The sequence below is a fragment of the Microcebus murinus genome, chromosome 2 (assembly GCF_040939455.1).
Source record: "Microcebus murinus isolate Inina chromosome 2, M.murinus_Inina_mat1.0, whole genome shotgun sequence".
Classification (NCBI taxonomy): Eukaryota; Metazoa; Chordata; class Mammalia; order Primates; family Cheirogaleidae; genus Microcebus; species Microcebus murinus.
The window spans coordinates 17,433,786-17,451,417 of record NC_134105.1 but is presented as its reverse complement, the minus strand read 5'-3'; the positions used below and the strand labels follow the sequence as shown (position 1 = coordinate 17,451,417).

Below are 17,632 nucleotides of genomic sequence, written 5' to 3'. Positions count from 1 at the left end.
GGCCCTGTCTTCCCAGCGCTGCACAGGGCTTGGCACATAATGAGCACTCTGCTGTGTGTTGGATGAATGACTCCAGGGACCTTCCAGGGTTGTGGGCTCAACCCAGCTCTTGCCCTGTCCTCTGGCCCCATGTCCTCAGAGCGACCCACCAAGGGCCTGACATCTGGTGTCAAGATTTCCAAATGTGCCACTTCCACGTCATTATTGCTAATGTTTGGGGACACCCCGCATAGGACAGATGCTATTAGGAAACCAAATTCTGTTCTATCAGGAAGCAAACTAACAGAGCACAAAGCAGGTTGGGAGGGGAAGATTGATGAGCTAAGGCCCCTGGAAAATAAACAAGGGAAGTTTTCTTTGCCAGATTACGTTTATTTTTTACACTTGCTTTTTGTTAAAGACACAGATGTTCCACTGGTCCCTGCTGCCCAGCACTGAAGAGATGGGCTTCTGGGGCTTGCTGGGGTGGGGGTGCCTCTCAAAGTTCCACAGGGTGCAGAGCAGGGTGGGTTTGTGAGACTTGGCTCAGGTCAGCAAGGCTCTGGGAAGAGGACAGTCCTGAGGTCTGGAGTCCAGCTTTGAGGACAGTCAGCTCTGGGCACTGGCAGTGGGGCAGGGCCAGGTTCCTGCTGCTTGGCACCCTTCCCGGGAGGGCTTGTCTCCAAACCAAGACCCTGGGCAGATCAGAGATTTGAGAGTTTGGGCCAGTGGGCAGTTCTAGCCAGGGATGGCCCTATAGAATATCTTTGCGACCTTTTTTCTGGATCCCCCCATGGGCAAGGGTGGCATTTGGGAACTGGCAGCACATGGAAACCACAGCAAGGTAAGTGATGTGTTGGTCATGACCTTGAGGATCTCGGAGGTTAGCAGGGAACTCATTCATCCGGTCAACAAATATTTATTGAGGGTCTACTATGCTTTGTTCTGGAGGTCAGGGGTCCATTGGAGAGCAAAGCAGACTTTCTGCTCTTCTAGACGAGTCAATGGACACCTCCTCCCCCAGGGTAAGCGCCCTGAGGGAGGGGGTGCACAGAGAAGGGTCCCCAGCTGTCAGGAGGGCTCAGAGGAGGCTTCACAGAGAGGAGGTCTGGCTGGGCCTTGAGTTCAGGAGGTTGCCAGTCACAGCAGCCAGGGAAGAACATTCCAGAGGGTGGGAACAGCAGAGGCAAAGGTCCAGGGGCATGAGCTGGAGTGTCCATGGCTTTTTCTCTCTCTCTCACGCACAAACCCTGCCAGCCCTCTGGGAGCAGCCTCTTCTGCCTCCTGTCTCCCTGGGGCACACTCGCTCCTGCAGGGGGCGCTGCTGCTCTCCAGGGAGTAAAATCCAATTAGGGTTTTGCGCTCTGGCTTTGCCAGGGACAGGCTTAAGCCAGGGAGAGGCTCATGTGGCTCTAATTTTTGTGTTTCTCTTTATCTGGGACCCTGGAGAGGCAGGTGATTTTCCCCAAACACAACCCCTAACATCTTGGCAGCCAATACTAGGACAAGCATTTGGGAGCAAAGGGTCTCTTGGGGAAACTGAGGCTTCTAGTGCCACTCTAGGAGTAGCTTAAGCCTGGACCACATGGGCCTCTCAAGGAACTAATTCCCTCCTATGTGCCAGGAGTGATTCTTGGCCTGGGAACACGGGAGTGAAGACAGACGAGGGATGTCCTCTCTTGGGGCTGAATATTCTACTAGGACTACAAGGGAGGCAATAGATACACAAACAAGGGCATTTCAGGGCATCCCGGGCAGAGAGAAGCGGGAATAGCAAGTGCAAAGGCCCTGAGGTGTAAACAAGCTTGGGGTGTTCAGGAAACACAAAGAAGCCACGGTGAGCTAAGGAGAGAGTAGCAGCAGAAAACTTGGTGACAGAGGCAGGGCATGAGAATCTCGCAGGCCATGGAACAAGCTTCATTTGAAATATGTTGTGATACCATTCAAAGGTTTTAAGCAGGAGGGTGACAACATGTGACTTTTTTTTTTTTTTTTGACTAGTCAAGAGCAGTAGCGAGAAGGGGGGAAAGTAGTAGAACAAGGAGTTCAATCCGTAACTGACTGTGAACAATCAAGTGAGATAACTCACTACCTTCTCACCGGCCAATGACTTGTTTTTGTTTTTGTTTTTTTTTTAAAAAAAAACCTTTCTGATAGCCCCAGAGCAGAAAAAACCAAAATCTCCAGTGATGAATGGAAAAACAAAATATGCTGTATCCACGCAAAAGATATTAGTTGGCCATAGAAAGGACTGATGCTTGGACACTTGCTACAGTCGGGATAAGCCTTAGAACCCTTATGCTGAGTGACAGAAGCCAGACATGAAGACCACGTGATTCTATTTATGTGAAATGTCCAGAGAGGCAGAAAGTAGACCGGCGGCTGCCCGGGGCTGTGGAGGGAGGGAGCGACTGCTAATGGCTGTGAGTATTCTTTCTGGGGTGAGAAATGTTCTAAAATTAGCCTATGATGATGGTTGCACAACTCTGTGAATATACCAAAAAAATATGAATCGTACATCTTTTAAATGGGTGGATTTTATAGCATATAAATGATATCCCTGTAAAGATGTTTGGTGTTTGTTTTAAAAACCTTTCTGGTTTCTGGGCAGAGAATAGACTTAGGGCAGTGAGAGAGGAAGGAGGGAGGCAGGAGGCTAGTGGGGCCTCCCAGGCCTAAGGGGACAGGGGCTGGGGGTTCGTGGGGGTGGAGAGAGGTTGGAGGCGGTGGGGATGGACGGGGCCAGAGGCAGGACTTGCGGGTGGGTCAGAGGAGGATGGTGAGAAGCACAGCGTCAGCTCTGGGCTGGACCTCGGGTCGCTAGTGGCCTGTCCTGACACGAGGCAGCATGGTGGGTTGAGATGCGGGTTGAGACAGCGCCGTGTGAAGGAGGCAGCTGCGTGCGTGGGTCTGGAGCTGTGAGCTAAGGGGAAGGTAGGGCATGGGCTATAAATTTGGGAGTTGCCAGCCTAAAAATGACATTTAAAGCCACAGGATTCAATGAGATCATCAAAGGAGCGAAGAGAAGAAGCCTTTGGCCTGTGGGCCACAGATGCCACTGTGCCTTGGGGTGTTGAGCGCTTTGGCTGGATTCACAGGCATGGGGCTGCGGCTGTGATTAGCCAGAAAATAGATTAATTTTCGAGGTCGTGACAGGCTTGGCTTGGCATGCATACTGCCCAGGCTGGCGGAGAGATTTGTTTCCTGGGGTCAGGAAATGCCCCTGGGCTTCGGCCCAAATGGCCAGCTTTATTCTTGGCATTGTGGTGCAGAGGCCCTGGGTCATCTCGCCTGGCTGCCCACTGGTCGCCTGGGGCCTTTGCACCAGACCAGCACCCAGGGCCAACCCCAGCCGGTTGGGGGAGAGAGGGGCATCTTTACAAGCTCCTCCGTGGATGCAAAGACAGCCGAGTTCCACACGAGCTAGAAAAAATGAGTTTGACATTTGGGGACCTTCAAATGGTCAGTGCTAGGCCCAGGCAGATGGTGCTGGATGAACTGCCCTGAATTCTGCTCCTCTTGTCTTGAACTGGGGCTGGGGCCAGGGCCATCAGCCATCCTGCCTGCTGAGGGCTGATGGGGCTCCTAGAGTGTGGGATACTCGGTGCTAAAAGCAGGAAAGTCAAAACCGGGATAAGCTGGTCACCCACACAAGGGAGGGACATGTCTCTGAAATGCTTTATTTCTTAAACTCTGATCTGAGCTGTACACTTTAGAGGTTTTAACCATGAATGAGTGGAAGAGAGCTTCATGGGCTGGGCACAGTGGCTCACACCTGTAATCCTGGCACTTTAGAGGCTGAGGCGGGACCATCACTTGAGCAGGCCAAGAAATCGAGACCAGCCTGGGCAGCATAGTGAGACCCCATCTCTACAAAAAAATTTAAAAATTAGCTTGGTATGGTACCCTGTGTCTATAGTCCCTGGTACTCAGAAGGCTGAGGCAGGAGGATCACTTGAGCCTAGGAGTTCGAGATTACAGTGAGCTATGACAGCACCACTGGGATCCAGGTGCCCAGAGAGATTTAACAGAGGCAGAGGCAAGATCTCAGGGAGCTGAGGTCCATGACACCAGTGGGTGGTGGCAGTCAAGGCTGTTGGGGTGTCCCCTTGGTGATCCGGTGAGCTTTGGACAGGAGGGTGTCCAGGCCACAAGGGGATCATAGGTGGGAACTGTGTGAGAGAGGGCCAGGCCCTCAGCACCCCACCGGAAGCACACAGAGAACGACACAGCAGAAGGGGGCACGGCAGGGCGGGCTTAGGGAGGACCAGGCCAGGGGGAGACACTCATGGACAACTGTCTCCTGGTTGGACTTGCCCATGGGGGAGGGTAGCGGTGACAGAACAGAATGTTTGATCAGTATTTGCTTTCAGTGGACCCAGAACTCATTGCCTTCACACCCGCCACAAATCCAGAAGGTTCCAAGGGGGAAAGTAAAGAAGGCCCTGGACCCCGTAAACAGCCTTGGCTCTCGCGCGCTCGAGAAAGGGAAGGGCCGTCAGGAGGCAGCTTCCAGGTTTTAAAAGCACAGTTGGGCCGGCTTGAAAGGAGCGGGGCCGCAGAGGGCGGGAGGCCGAGGCTCCACCCGTAGCTACAGGCAGAAGGGTCAGAGGAAAGGCCCCCCGGCGCCCTTGAAGTCTCCTGGCTCCTCAAAACCTGAGAACAAAAGCCGAGGCGAGGCCCAGTCGGAGGAGCCAGGCAGAGGGCACTCGGTCCTCCCTGCGCTCTGGGGCCTCGGGTTTCAGAAGCGTCCGCGTGGGAATCCGAGAATGGTTTTCTACTGAGACGGATGTGAGGGGACAGAGAATTCCTGGGTCTCTCCACTCAGAAGGCAGAGGAAACGTTCCGAAATGCAAAGTGGGTCATCGCCTGCCCTGCTCTAACCCCTTCCCAGCTTCTTGCTACTCCCAGATTAAAATTAAATTTGGTCTTAGTCTGTTTTGTGTTGCTATAGCTGAATGCCACGGACGGGGTCATTTATAAAGAAAAGAAATTTATTCCTTACAGTGCTAGAGGCGGAGAAGTCCAAGGTCAGGGTGAGGGCTTTGGGCTGTGTGGTCCTGCCGTGGCCAAAGACAGAAGGGCAAGCGCGTGTCGGGGAGTGAGTGGACAAGAGAGGGCCAAACTGGCTTTTATGCCAACCCTCTTCTGCGACAACGACATCAACCCATTCACGGGGCCGGGCCCTCATGGCCTAATCACCTCTTAACAGCCCAGGTCACACTTCGTAATACCGTCCAATGTCAATTACATTTCAACATGGGTTTGGGAGGGGACATTCAAACCACAGCACGCTCTGACCCCAGCCTGGCAAGCACTGCGGGAAGGAGCCCTGTCCCCTTCCCGTCCTCCGCTGCCCACTGCCTTCCTGTTCCTCAGAGGCACCAACCCTTCCCTACCTCTGAGCCTTTGCACTCACTGTTCCCTCTGCCTGGAAGGCTCTTCCCACAGACTGTCACAAATGTCAGCCCACTGGGGGCCATCTCTGACCTCCCTATTTCCTGAACTCCTCTAGGCACTGTCATCTGTCCCCCACCGTGGCACCCCCAGACTCGTCTTGCTGACGTGCTGCATTTCCGGTCCTGGCCACCCACCCTGCACTAGCCTGGGAGCCCACGGGGCAGGACTCTTGTCGTCCTCCTTCGCCGCTGCAGCGTTGGCGCCTCACCCACTGCCTGGCTGGGAAGAGATGGTAAATGGTGACTTGTTGAGTTACAAAGGCTGGAGGATTCCAGAACAGTGGCTGGGCAGCAGCAATGAGCCCATAGCACAAGCTCAAGAACTTGCTAAACAAAGAAATGCACAGAGAAGAGCAACAGACAGTCTAGTGAGTCACGGACTCGTTACACACAAGGGGTCCCCTGCTCATGGGTCAGAGGCTGGGACCCCAGACAGGGCTCACAGTCCAGGGCACCAGCGCCTGGGTGCAAAGAGGACCTAGATATTACAAACATGTGGACTTGGCACCTGGAGAAGGTGGCCCATGCAGGTCCTAAGACTGGGAAAAGCCACAGTTGGAATTGTGTAAATTGTGCAAGAGGACACGGAAGCATCCCTAAGGCCACTCTCTTGAGAAGCGGCCCCCTGGGACAGCTGAGGCCCGCATCTTCTCCTTTCTCCACCCGCTCACGCTCTGCCTCTGCTCTGGTCCCTGGCTGGCGAGGACATCATGGGTCTGGATTATACGGGTTCCGGGAGCACCGTTTTGCTGAGACAACTGCCGGAGGGAATGAGTCTGCTTGTAGTTTCTACCCTCAGGCTGGTGCCAGGATTCTTCGCATCCTATCCAGTGAGACTGTGGAAGAGCAGGGTGCTCTGGGGACGTGGGGTCGGGTTAATTCGCCAGGGGAGGAGGTGAAAGGGCTACACCAGTGACGCAGGAGATGGCCCAGGAGGCAGCTGCAGGAACGCCGGCATGCGAGGGGCTCTGTTACCCCAGGAGACCCTGGTCAAGATTGAGCAGAATGAAAATGGAGGGAGGAAGGGTTTAGATGCCAGTTTCTTTGGATTTCAGCTTTCATTGTGAAGATTTAACTGCATATTTAAAAAATTTTTTTTGAGTGGAGAGTGTTCCTATTGTTCAAAAGTGGGGCAGTTTTCCTTTCTTATCTGGTCCGTTGCAGAACACCTGGCGAGCCAGCCGAGGGGGCGGCTGGAGTCCCTGCGGTAGGCAGCAGGCCCGGGGAGTGGCCGCCGTGTGGGCTGGGTGGCTGGGGAGGTGGCCCAGGGCGTCAGTTACCGACTGCGGCATCAGAGTCACCTGCAGGGCTTGTCAAAGGCACAGACTGCAGGGCTGTCCCAGAGCTGCTGACGCAGCAGGTCTCCTGTGGGACTCGAGAATTTGCATTTCCAACAAGCGCCCGGGGGCTGCTGGGGCTGTGGGTTCCACACTCTGAGAACCGCTGGTGTCATGATTGCCCGGTTCTGAGTCATTCCGTGTGGGCCAGAGCAGAGCTTCCCACCCCAGCTCTCAGGGCAACTCCCAAGGGATAGTGACTGGCTGGTGACAGGCCTCCTGAGAGTCAGGACAGGATGGTCTGGGCGTGTGGCTGGTCCCCGAGAGAGACAGCCACACCCCCAGGTGGATGCAGGGTTGGCCAAGAAATCTAGAGGCAGAGAGAGGAAAATTAAGGTGTGAGTGTGCAATCGTGGGTGTGTGTGTTTGCATGTGTGAGTGGGTGTGTGTGTGTGTGCATGAGTGTGTGACCCCTTTTCTTCTACACTGCATCCCAGCCCCTGGACTGGGGAGATGTCATTGCCCACTTGGAGAGCCACAAGTGGGTCTGGCCTGTCTCCCCGCTTTCTCCATGGGAAGGCGGGGACGCGTGATTGGTAAACTGGGCGAGTCCAGACAGTCCCATGGCATTAGCCAGGGGAAACGGAGTCACTGCTCCGAGAAAAGGGCCGCTTGACTACGTGTACTGCATCTCTCTGGGACCTTCCTGTCTGTTAGTGGAAAGAACTCCCCTCCATACCCTCCCACACTTTCTGGAATCTTCAGTCAGCCCACAGACCAGACCAGGACAGCCCACAGAGAAGCTGCAATAAAACCAGTAATCACTTTGCCCGCCTGGTCCCTTGTGTCCACTCTCTACTGGCTGCAACTTGGAGGGGGCTGCTGTGCGGTTAATCCCCAAGTCCTCAGCACAGATATTTATTTCTGTCTCTAACGTGTTGAGGACACAAAGGTGAGAAGACAAGGTTCCAACTGACCAAGAGCCTTCAGTCTGTGGAGGGGAGGCTCATGCAAACCTGGGTTGGCCCCAAGTCTGGTAGGAGCCCAGGTAAAAGGCATTTTCTGTTGTTGTTTGGAGACAAGGACTTGCTCTGTCGCCAAGGCTGGACTCAGCGGTATGATCATAGCTCACTGCAGCCTGGAATTCCTGAGCTCAAGCAATCTTCCTGCCTCAGCCTCCCGAGTAGCTGGGACTACAGGCACGGCATCATGCCTGGCTAATTTTTTTTTAGTTTTTGCAGACATGGGGGGTCTCATGATGTTGCCCAGGCTAGGTAAAAGGCATTTTTAAGCCTGTGTCAAGGGAGGGGCAGGAAGGAGTCAGGGAAGGCTTCCTGGAGGAGGTGACATTGAGGGCCAGCCTGCAGGAGTGAAGAGGACTTCGGTAAGCTTACCTGGGGGCAGAGTCTAGGCAGGAGGCACAGCACATGGAAAGGCATGGAGATGTGTGAGAACATGGGAGTTTCCAGCTTGGCTTCTAAAGGAAACAAATCTCTGAGATATTTGCATGTTTTTCCAGGTTGGGTTTTTCCATTCCCCAGAGCACTGAAGGCTTCTGGGAAAAACATCTCAGTTATCATTGTTTTTACTTAGACTGGGGGGTGGGGGTGGGCATATAATTTATTGTCCAAATGGGGCATTTTTCATTATTAAAAGGGGATACTATTAATTATTATGCTGGAACAACAGGTTAAAACTAAACTGTCATGAGCAAATGTCATGAGCAGATGGTCACCCTGGACTTTGGGTCAGCTACACGAGGGTAGGGGAGAAGGAGGGTATTAGGCATGGCAGGGAGTCCTGGGCAGGCCTCCATGGGGCTGTCCAGAAGTCAGGAACAGCTGTATGACCTGAGCAAACTTCTTGAAGCCTTAGTTCCCTCCTCTGTAAATGGGGGCGCTATAATTTCCTGCCCCCGCTAAAGTTGTAGGATTTACCAGGGAATCCGTGAAGAGGAAAAACGAACTGGACCTCAACTATCCCCCAAAGTAGAGGTGCCTCTGCCAGATTCCTGGGCAGGCTCTCAGCGTCTCCCTTCAGCCCTTGGCCCTACCCAAGTGTCTCCCCCCCCAACAGGCTGGTCGCTGGAAGACCTCAGACAATCAACAAATCTTTATCCCAATTCCGTGGTTGCAGGGCTAACGGCAACACGCTCGCTCGATGGGAAAAGCAGAAAGCGTCCAGATTTATTGCTTGGAGAGTTTGGTTTGTCTCCTGGGCCTGGTTGATGCAGTTTCCTCCAAGTTTCAGAGCATTTTGTTTAAAAAGAAAAATTTTTGACAGCAGTATTTTGCCTCACATTTGTGCAAGGTTTTATAGTTTACAAAGAGGTTTACATAGGAACAATAACAATCATCGCTACTATGTATTGAGTTCCTACATGGAGGGGTGCTCAACCCTTGAAACCACTCTCCCTTTCCAGGGATGGAGGAGCAGAGGCTCAGAGAGGTTAAGGGGCTTGCTCAAGGCCACACAGCCCAGGGAAAGGGCAGGACGGGTTCATCTGATTTCGGAGGCGCCACTCTGCCCCTCTGGCCTTCCACCTGACCTAATGCACACCTACCTGCTGATAAACAGTGAGAGAGAAAAAACAAAACAAAAACTTGAGGCTTGTGCTGAAAACAGAGGCTGGAATGAGTATAAAAATAACCAGGTATGTTCAAGGGAATCTTTGAGTCCCCAAACAATATGTTTTGTGCTAAGATTAGTTTTGTAATGATACAGGTGGTGGAGGGTCTGGTGAGGTATGAGCAGGGTACTCATTCTCTAAGCTCTAATTCTGTGCTGTTCAAAACAGCAGCCAGGGCTGGGCACGGTGGCTCATGCCTGTAATCTCAACACTTGGGGAGGCCAAGCTAGGAAGATTGCTTGAGCCCAGGAGTTTGAGACCAACCTGGGCAACACAGTGAGACCCCATCTTTACAAAAAATTTAAAAAATTAGCTGGGTGTGGTGGCATGCCTGTGGTTCTAACCTCTCGGGAGGCTGAAGCAGGAGGATCTCTTGAGCCCAGGAGTCTGAGGTTATAGTGAGCTATGATCAGGGCCTCTGCACTTCAGCCTGGGTGAAAGAGTGAGACCCTGTCTCAAAAAACAAACAAACAAAAAAACAACAAACAGAAAAATCCCAGCAGCCAGTAACCATATATGGCTATTTAAATTTAATTAAAATGAAATAAAATTTAAAATTCAGTTCCTCTGTTGCACTTGCCACACATTAAGTGCTCAAGAGCCACATGTGGCCGCCCTACTGGACAGCACTGTGCTAAGCCAGCAGCAGCCTGCTCCTGTCTTATCCTGACTGTCCTGGAGGAGGGGGACTGTCCCTGGAGGAGGGGGAGCCACTGACACAAGTGACAGACACACCTGTTTCAAGATAGGCCCTCTGCAGTCAAGGCACCCATAGATGCCATCCCGACACCTGTGACCCTCAATGTCACTCTGGAGCAGTTATAGCTCCAGGGATGCAAATAAAAGGGAGAAGCCAGAGGAGCGGCCACTAGCGGAGGCCTCCCTCTTCAGCATGTGGCCCAAGGACCGGCAGCATCAGCATCTCCTGGGAGCTTGTTAGAAAAGTGGAATCTCGGGCTCCATGCCAGATCCACTGAATACGAACCTGTATTTTAACAAGATCCCCAGGTGATTCCTGTGCACATTCAAGTTTGAGAAGCTCTGACTTAAGAGACAGGCTGAGCAAGAACAAAATACTGCTCCAAATATAGGAAACCAAACAGATATTTTCAGATCCAAAAAATAGCATCACCCCCCACCCCACACCCCCCAGTGCATGATGAAGCATTAGTCACAGAGAGCTGAGCGTCTCCGTGCCACGTGATCAATGACCATCCTTCCCAGGACAGACCCCCCCCCCCCAGGAGGGGGTTGTGGGGGAGGAAACTGGCCCATCCTCCAGCTCCAGCACCTCCTCAAACCACAACGGGGTTACCCTCCCCAAAGCAAGGTGAACAGAACTGAGAATAACATCCCAGATCTCAGGGATGCCGCCCTTAAATCAGTTTCCACTTTTGCTTTCCTTCCCAGTGCCTTTGGCCGATCTGAACAAACACAATCATTTAAAGGGCGGCACCTCAGAAAGGACCCCGTCTGCCCCTTCTCTGGGGCGTGATGTTCCGCAGGTCTCCGTGCCTGGAGCCAGGTGTTGAGGAAGCTTTGTGGGAAGGAGCTGCATAGCGCCCATCTATGAAGGAAACAGGTGCAAAAGGTGGCTCCATCCTCAGCGAGGGGGAGGATGAGGCTTAAGAGAAGCCTGGCAGCTGCACTCCGACCCCCAGCTGGGGAAGGGGAGGCTGCTTTGGGGGGGAAGTTCGGGGTTCAGCTTCTGTGGCTTGCTGAACTCTCCTCCCTTCAGTGAGGATGACTCATCCGTTAATGCCTGTCTCCTCTCAGCCTACCTTGGGTCTTACTTATTTTTATCCCTGGAATGGAGTTAAGTTGCCAAAAGGATGATATTTTTCCACCTGCAAGGGCCCTCTTGGAGGATAAATTTTAAAATATTCATCTTTACAATTTCCTCCTAGCAATAAAGCAGAGGATGGGAATGCTGGGGAGCGGGAGGGGAGGGGGACAGAGACATGGGGACAGCGACATGGGCCCAGCGGGGTAGCCTGGGGCCACAGGGAACTGTAAAGTGGCTTTGAGACGGAGAGACATTCTAGGAGCTGATTCTAAGGAAATATTGAACAAGGGAGAAAGGAGGAATGGTTAAGTATGCTTTTTATAACTCTATAATACTGAAAAAAATCAAAGCTAACTGTAAACAGTCCTGCTGTTTTTGCCTATCCAGCCTGCAGGTCCCTTATTTTGGTAACAAACCTCATTTTTTCCTCCCTGGAGCAGCCGGTCGTCCCTTGCACGGGTCTTGGTGGGTCTGTCAGTCCAGATGCCGGGTCCTGCCCTCGGCTAAGGTGGGCACATGACCCAGGCTGGGCCAAATGGAAAGGAGACCCAGTAGGATCTGGAAACATCTGGATCCAGCCATCCTGACGGGGCTGCCTAGCGGGGCTGAGCCCCGGTTCTAGCAGCATGCCTGGCCGAGTCCTTTCTAGTCTTTCTCGAGGTCTGGCTGCTCACACAATAAATTCAATAAATTCTTTTTGTTGTGGTTGCTGCTGAAGTTGACAGAGTTGGTTTCTAGTATTTGTAATTAAGATCCCAAATGGACACAAGCTCCAAGTGCCCAGGCACGGCAGCTGAGATCAACAAAGCACACATGCAACATGGCCCAAGCAGGCACAGCGGTAAGAGTGTGTTTGTTGACGCCGAAAGAGGTTCACAACATATAGTTAAGTGCAAAAGCCGATTATAAGAAAACAGTATATATGACATGATATTAATACTGTGTTTGCAAAATATATATACTCTATATATTCACAGAAAAAGGCCTGGAAGAAAATAGAACTACTCATTCTGGAGGGCAGGATGGCAAATGATTTTTCTTTCTGCTTATCTTTACTTCCTGATCTTTCTATGATGCTTGTGTAGTGAGTTTTGCTGGTTTTATTTTTTTAAGTGAGTGCATGTGGGTCGTGGGAACACACTTTCATGCTGCCCATCAAGAGTGCGGTGACTTGTTTACTGAACACCACAGTTCCTGCCATGGGGCTGCTCGCCAACACCTCTGCTCAAGAACATTCTGGGGGTGTCTGAGTCTCCAGAACAAGGAGGACGCACTCCCTGCACCCAGGGCACCAGTAGCACCCACTTGTTCTCACAGCAACCTGTGAGGCCGAGGTTCTCCCTCTGCTGGTGGAAAAGAGCCCAGAGAGGTGAGGTGACCTGCTTGCATGCACACAGCAGGGATTCAAAGCTGGTTGCCTGGCCCAGAGTCTCAGGAGCTACTAAGGTTTAGGAACAGAGCCAAAACGCAGCAGCTGAGCACAGGGAAGGGCTTCAGCTGTGTGGACGAGCTGCAGACACACGGGGCTGAGGGGAGAAGCTCCTGCATCAGTGCTGGGGCCTGAACCCCTCGCTCCGCACACGGCCTCCGTGTCCTGGGGAAGCAGGCGGTGGGCCCTGCAGGGGGGGCAAGGGGGCCACATCGTGCAGGCGCGGCCTCCTGCTGGACACTCTTCCTGCTGCTACTTCTTACCTCCTAGGTCTTAGCTTGAAGGTCACCTTCCCAGACAGGCCCTCCCTGACCCCCTGAGGCGGGCCCTGGCCACTCCCTTCTCAGCCCCGTTTGTCTGTTTTATGGCATTTCCTACAACGTGTAGCCGCGGCACTTACCTGTCAGTTTACTTACGACCTGTCTCCCCCCACTGACTGCAGGCTCCTGCTTGTCCCACGCTCAGCTGTGGCCCTGCCTCCAGCCGGGGGTCTGGTCCGTTACAGGCACTTACCAAGAATCTGCTGACTGACCGAGCAGATGCGCACGCAGCCGGGGTGGCTGGGTGTACGACCTCAGGCAGTTGCTGCTCCAGGGCCTCTTCCAAACCTCAACCCAAGTCCACCTGAAGGACTGGCCTCGGGCTTCCTGAATAGGTTAGGACCAATTTAAGGGAAGGTAATAGAAGTTGAAATTGTTTACTAAATTATACCTTAACTCAACTGTGGGTTGATGATTCTTTCTGATGATAACATTGCAATGGTTTCCCCAGGAGTCACGGGTGTGCAATGAGCCCAATCATATTTCTTATTCAATAAACTCTTTTATTCTGGTTCACAGATTTCTCCATTACAATAATGAAAATAGCACTAGTGATTTGTAACACTTAGGCCCAAATCAAAGGGGAACCCCTCCTCAAATTATAAAGTAAATGACACATAGTTGGACATGGAGTAAATGTGGGGCAAAAGGCATTTAAAATATAGATAACGGGGTTAAGATTTTGTGTGTGTGTATCAGGGTGACACTGTTTTAGAAAGCACATGATTTTGAAAACTATAATTGTGATAAAACTCAACCGTAGAGAAAAGACAAAATCAAGCAAAAACAAAAACCCCAAAACTAAAAGGAAGCAAATCAGACATGTGGGTAGATATGCAAACCTCCGGTGCTTCGGCCCTGGAATGGCAAGTGAGTGGGCTTCATAGAAATTCTCCACACAAGGGATGTCTGGGCCTGGTGTGGCCGTGGCCCTTGTCTGACGTCGCTGCGTCTCCAAGTCCTGACTCCTCACAGAGGAAAAGAAGTTGCTTGTCTGACACATCTGCTCGGGGGCTGCCCGAGATGGGGCCTGCGTTCCCAATCCCTTTGAGAACAGTCCCAAATCCCGAAAGGGCAAAGGCATCCCTGTGGTGGCCCCGGGAGCGGGGGGAGACGGGGTCTGCCTGTCCTATGTCCTGCCGGAGCTGTCTGAGTGGTTCACCGGGAGCGGGTGGGCCTCAGTGTTGAACACCCAGTCTTCCAGGGAGAGCACGTCATCTTCAGAGAACAGAAGATAGAGATACCTGTGCCCCGGGCAGGGCAGGGAAGCAAGACACAGCCTGTCAGTGCCCTGGGGAAGAAGGGTGGACCACGGGGAACACTTCTCAGGGCCTCTGTGGTGGGCCTGCAGCTGAAGTCGGGGGCCTGAGACCCCAAGACTGCTCGGAGGGCTAGTCCTGGGGAAGGACGCTGTGGATGGCCTTGAGCTTTGGGGTCAGAGGGACCTAGTTTCACCTGGCTCTGCCCCAAGTGTCCGTCCTCTTACTGCTTCACCTGCCTGGCCCCATGTGAGAGCCCTGCCCGGGGCTACGTTCTCCCTCCCTGCAGAGCGGCCTGAGCACTGCACCTGCCGCGCTCCGCCCAGGAGACCCCCTGTGACGTGCGTGTTAGGGCGCTAACACGAACAGGGAGCTGCGACTCCAGCACACCAGTGTCCAGGCCATGGAGATTTTTTTTCAGTCCTGACCATTCCAACCCATCCTAAAGGGTTAAAGCACAAAGGGCTTGCTTGGGGGAACAGCAAGAAAGTGGGGTAGCCAACTCCCACCCCAAGAAAGCGAGGGAGGGATGCAGCAGCAACGCTGCCAAGGCCACAGGAGGGAAACCACCACAGTTACCACGGTTCCCATTTTACAGACGAGACACAGTTGCACAGAACTTACGTAACCGGCACGCTCACACAGTTCACGCTCAAGGGGGCTGGATTCCAGCCCAGCCTCGCTCCCTGAGTGGCGACACCGGCCGGCCCAAGGCTCAGCCCTGGGGTGTAGCCCTCTGGATCCCAAGCCCTCTGTCCCTCTTGGGCTCCTGTCCTGTGACCGCAGAACCTGGCTGTGGGGGAGGGGAGGGACCGCTGACCCGCACGCCCCCATCCCCCGCACCTAGGAAAAGCCCACATCGCCCTCTGGGAAGAACACTGACCAGGTGCCAACTCACTTTAGCGTCTCCGCTAGAAAGAAGCTCTGCTGCTTGTTGTCGTGGTTGGGGGTGCTGTTGTACACGTCTTGGATCCCGGAGAAACCCGCCTCTGTCCGACAGTGCTTCTCCAGGGCCTGAGGGAAAGGCAGGCCACCTTAGGGGGGGAGACGCCCCCAAGACTCGAGCCTGCCCAGCGGGCCAGAGCTCCAGAGCAGACAGTCCCCCTGACCCCGAGGCTGGGGACCCTGAGTTTGTGGGAGCAGAGGCCAACTGTTCCTTCCGGGCTCAGCCACCCTGTCCCTCCACCCAACTCCGAGAACTCAGTCCTGCTGGGCTGCCTTTGTGCTTTGCCTGGTTTGGACTTAGGAAGCCTCTAAGTGGGGGACCGAGGTCAGGGAAGGCCACAGGTGAGCCTCTCGGCCTGGGACTTGGGGAACGGCTCAGCACACCAAGGGATTCTCTAAGACTTGGATCCTGGGCCCAAGGCACGTGGGCCGCCAGCTGTCTGCCCTTTGTATGTAAATGCAATTTTTACCCACTGAAGGGTGTGTGGGCTCAGCACAGGGGTACGAAACACCTGGCCTTGGAAGGCTAAGAACCGGGGCCTCAGGGAAGCGGGCAGACTCTGGCCAACAGCCTCGCCAATGATCTGAGCGGCCCCGGGCCCTGCCGGGCGTGGTGCTCTGGGCGTGTGGCTCCCAGGACAGCCTGTGCTGCCCAGAGCAGGCTCAGCATCCATCAAGGAACCTTCTGGAATCCCCGCACCTGCCTTTGACACCTACCCCCAAAACGGCCATGAGATTTCTGGTGAGGTGTTGGCGGCTGAGGGGAGGGTGGGCGGTGAGGGCTAGTGGGGACCGTGCGGTGGGGGCACTGCTGCGAAGAAGTGGGAGGTGAGGGTGAGCTGCTGGCATTTGAGAGGAGAAATCCCAAGTGATTTATGAAGGCTCCAGGTCAGGAAAGCGGGGACAGTGGTGGCCACACGGTGCTCTAGGCAGCTGCCCAGCCTCTGACCCCCTCTGTTTGCTGAGTCTTGGGCGCTAGCCCCAAGACCATGGCACTTAGAACCCAGCTGGAACCCTCGGCACCCTGAACCTTACCCGAGCGAGGGGGTTTGGGACCCTGTCTGTGCGTCCCCAGGGGAGCTGGGCCACCCGTGCTCCGGGCCACTCACCATCACCACTTCCCAGCCCCACTCCCTGTAGATGGGGTCGTGGGTCTGCCGCCACAGGTACATGTAGCTCTCCACCACCTCGGGCCGGAGGATGTAGTAGCTCTCACTCAGGTGGGTGGCCACTGCCTCTCTGCCGGAGTTGAACCAGAAGGCCTCGGGCCCGAGTTTGGTATCTGGGGGGACAGCCAACCAGAAGGCCCGGGTCAGACCTTCCGCCTCCTGCTGTAGGAAAGATTTCAGTTGCCTGGAACCCTCGGCCAGGGCGATGGTTAGTGATGTGTCAGGATGGGGCAGGCCCTGCTGGCACTGCCCCGTGAGGCTGTGCGGGCAGACGCACAGCTTCTTCTCTCTTGGCCTGGGCTGGCCAAAGCAAGACCCTTGAGGCCTTGAGAATTTTGCAGTTTTGGGCTCTGGGAATGCAAACGAGCTACTCATCAGTCTAGGAAGACAGAAGTTTGAGCAATGGTCCGCAATTGAATATTTTGAGACATTAGCTTTGCAAGAGGTTAGCCAGAACTCAGCCAAGGGTTTCGGGTTTAAATGTTTGGGGAACAGTGGGTTAAACAAAGTGATATGGTCTCATGTCTACAGGACTTATCAGATCCTTTACGCTAATGTGCAATGATGCTTCTCCACAGACCCCTTTTGTTAGAGAATTGCTTCTAACCTCCCAGACTCAGCCTTCCAGAGCTCACAGTCTGGGAACCTGCTGAGGAGGAGATGAAGGGAAGACTTGCCCAGGAAAGCACTGAATAAAGAAGGCCCGCCCTATGAGGTCTTGATTTTGTTGTTGTCATTGCTATATTGGTCTTTGGACAATTTGCTGCCGTTCTCGTTTTCTGCACGACCACGATTATAACCACCACTGCAGCCACTACTTATGATTTCAAGGGCTGTGCTGGGTGCTTCACATACATGATTTCAATAATGACAAAATGGTTTCATGCTATGGTAGATGCTATTATCCCTCTCTCATGTATGTGGAAACTGAGGATCAGAGAGGCTAAGTAACTTGCTCAAGGTAACACAGTGAGTCATGGCTGAGCTGGGATGTGACTCTGGGTGCTTGGGCGCATGCGCGCTCTCTCTCTCTCTCTCTCTCCCTCTCCAACCCTCCCCAGGCTCTAACCCTCTGGGTTTAGCATGTAGGGTGTGGGGGCCAGATCTTCCTCCCTTTAATGCCTGCACATCCTGCCCAGATCACTTGAGTGCTGAACTCTGTCCCTAACGTGTGCCCTCCCTCCCACTAGAGTTCACAGCCCTGAGCGGCCCTGGGTTGCTTTTCCTCGTGCGACAGGGACTGGGACCTTGGAAGCCATCCCACTCTTCCATGGAGGGCTTCGTGGAAGAGGAATTAACTAGGCCCTGGCCCCTCCAATCTTTCCAAATGGTGCAGCGGCTCCTGGCCACCAGAAAACAGTCGTTTTGCCAAGCGGCTAA

General features: G+C 53.7%; 1 protein-coding gene across 2 annotated transcripts in view; it reads right to left on the bottom strand.

Moving 5' to 3' along the window:
* Positions 1–13,361: 13,361 nt before the first annotated feature.
* The window catches only part of MAN1C1 (mannosidase alpha class 1C member 1), a 134,238-nt gene continuing 129,967 nt past the window's right edge, over positions 13,362–17,632 (bottom strand). Inside the window, exons 10-12 of one of the 2 annotated variants that reach the window (XM_075995315.1) lie at positions 16,193–16,365; positions 15,037–15,152; positions 13,362–14,123 (exon numbers count right to left, since the gene is read on the bottom strand). In XM_075995315.1, coding sequence (XP_075851430.1) covers positions 14,009–14,123; positions 15,037–15,152; positions 16,193–16,365 — 404 coding nt within the window. In that variant the 3' untranslated portion in view covers positions 13,362–14,008. Of the gene's footprint in view, positions 14,124–15,021; positions 15,153–16,192; positions 16,366–17,632 lie in introns of both variants that reach the window. The other variant, XM_075995317.1, reaches the window with a different exon arrangement.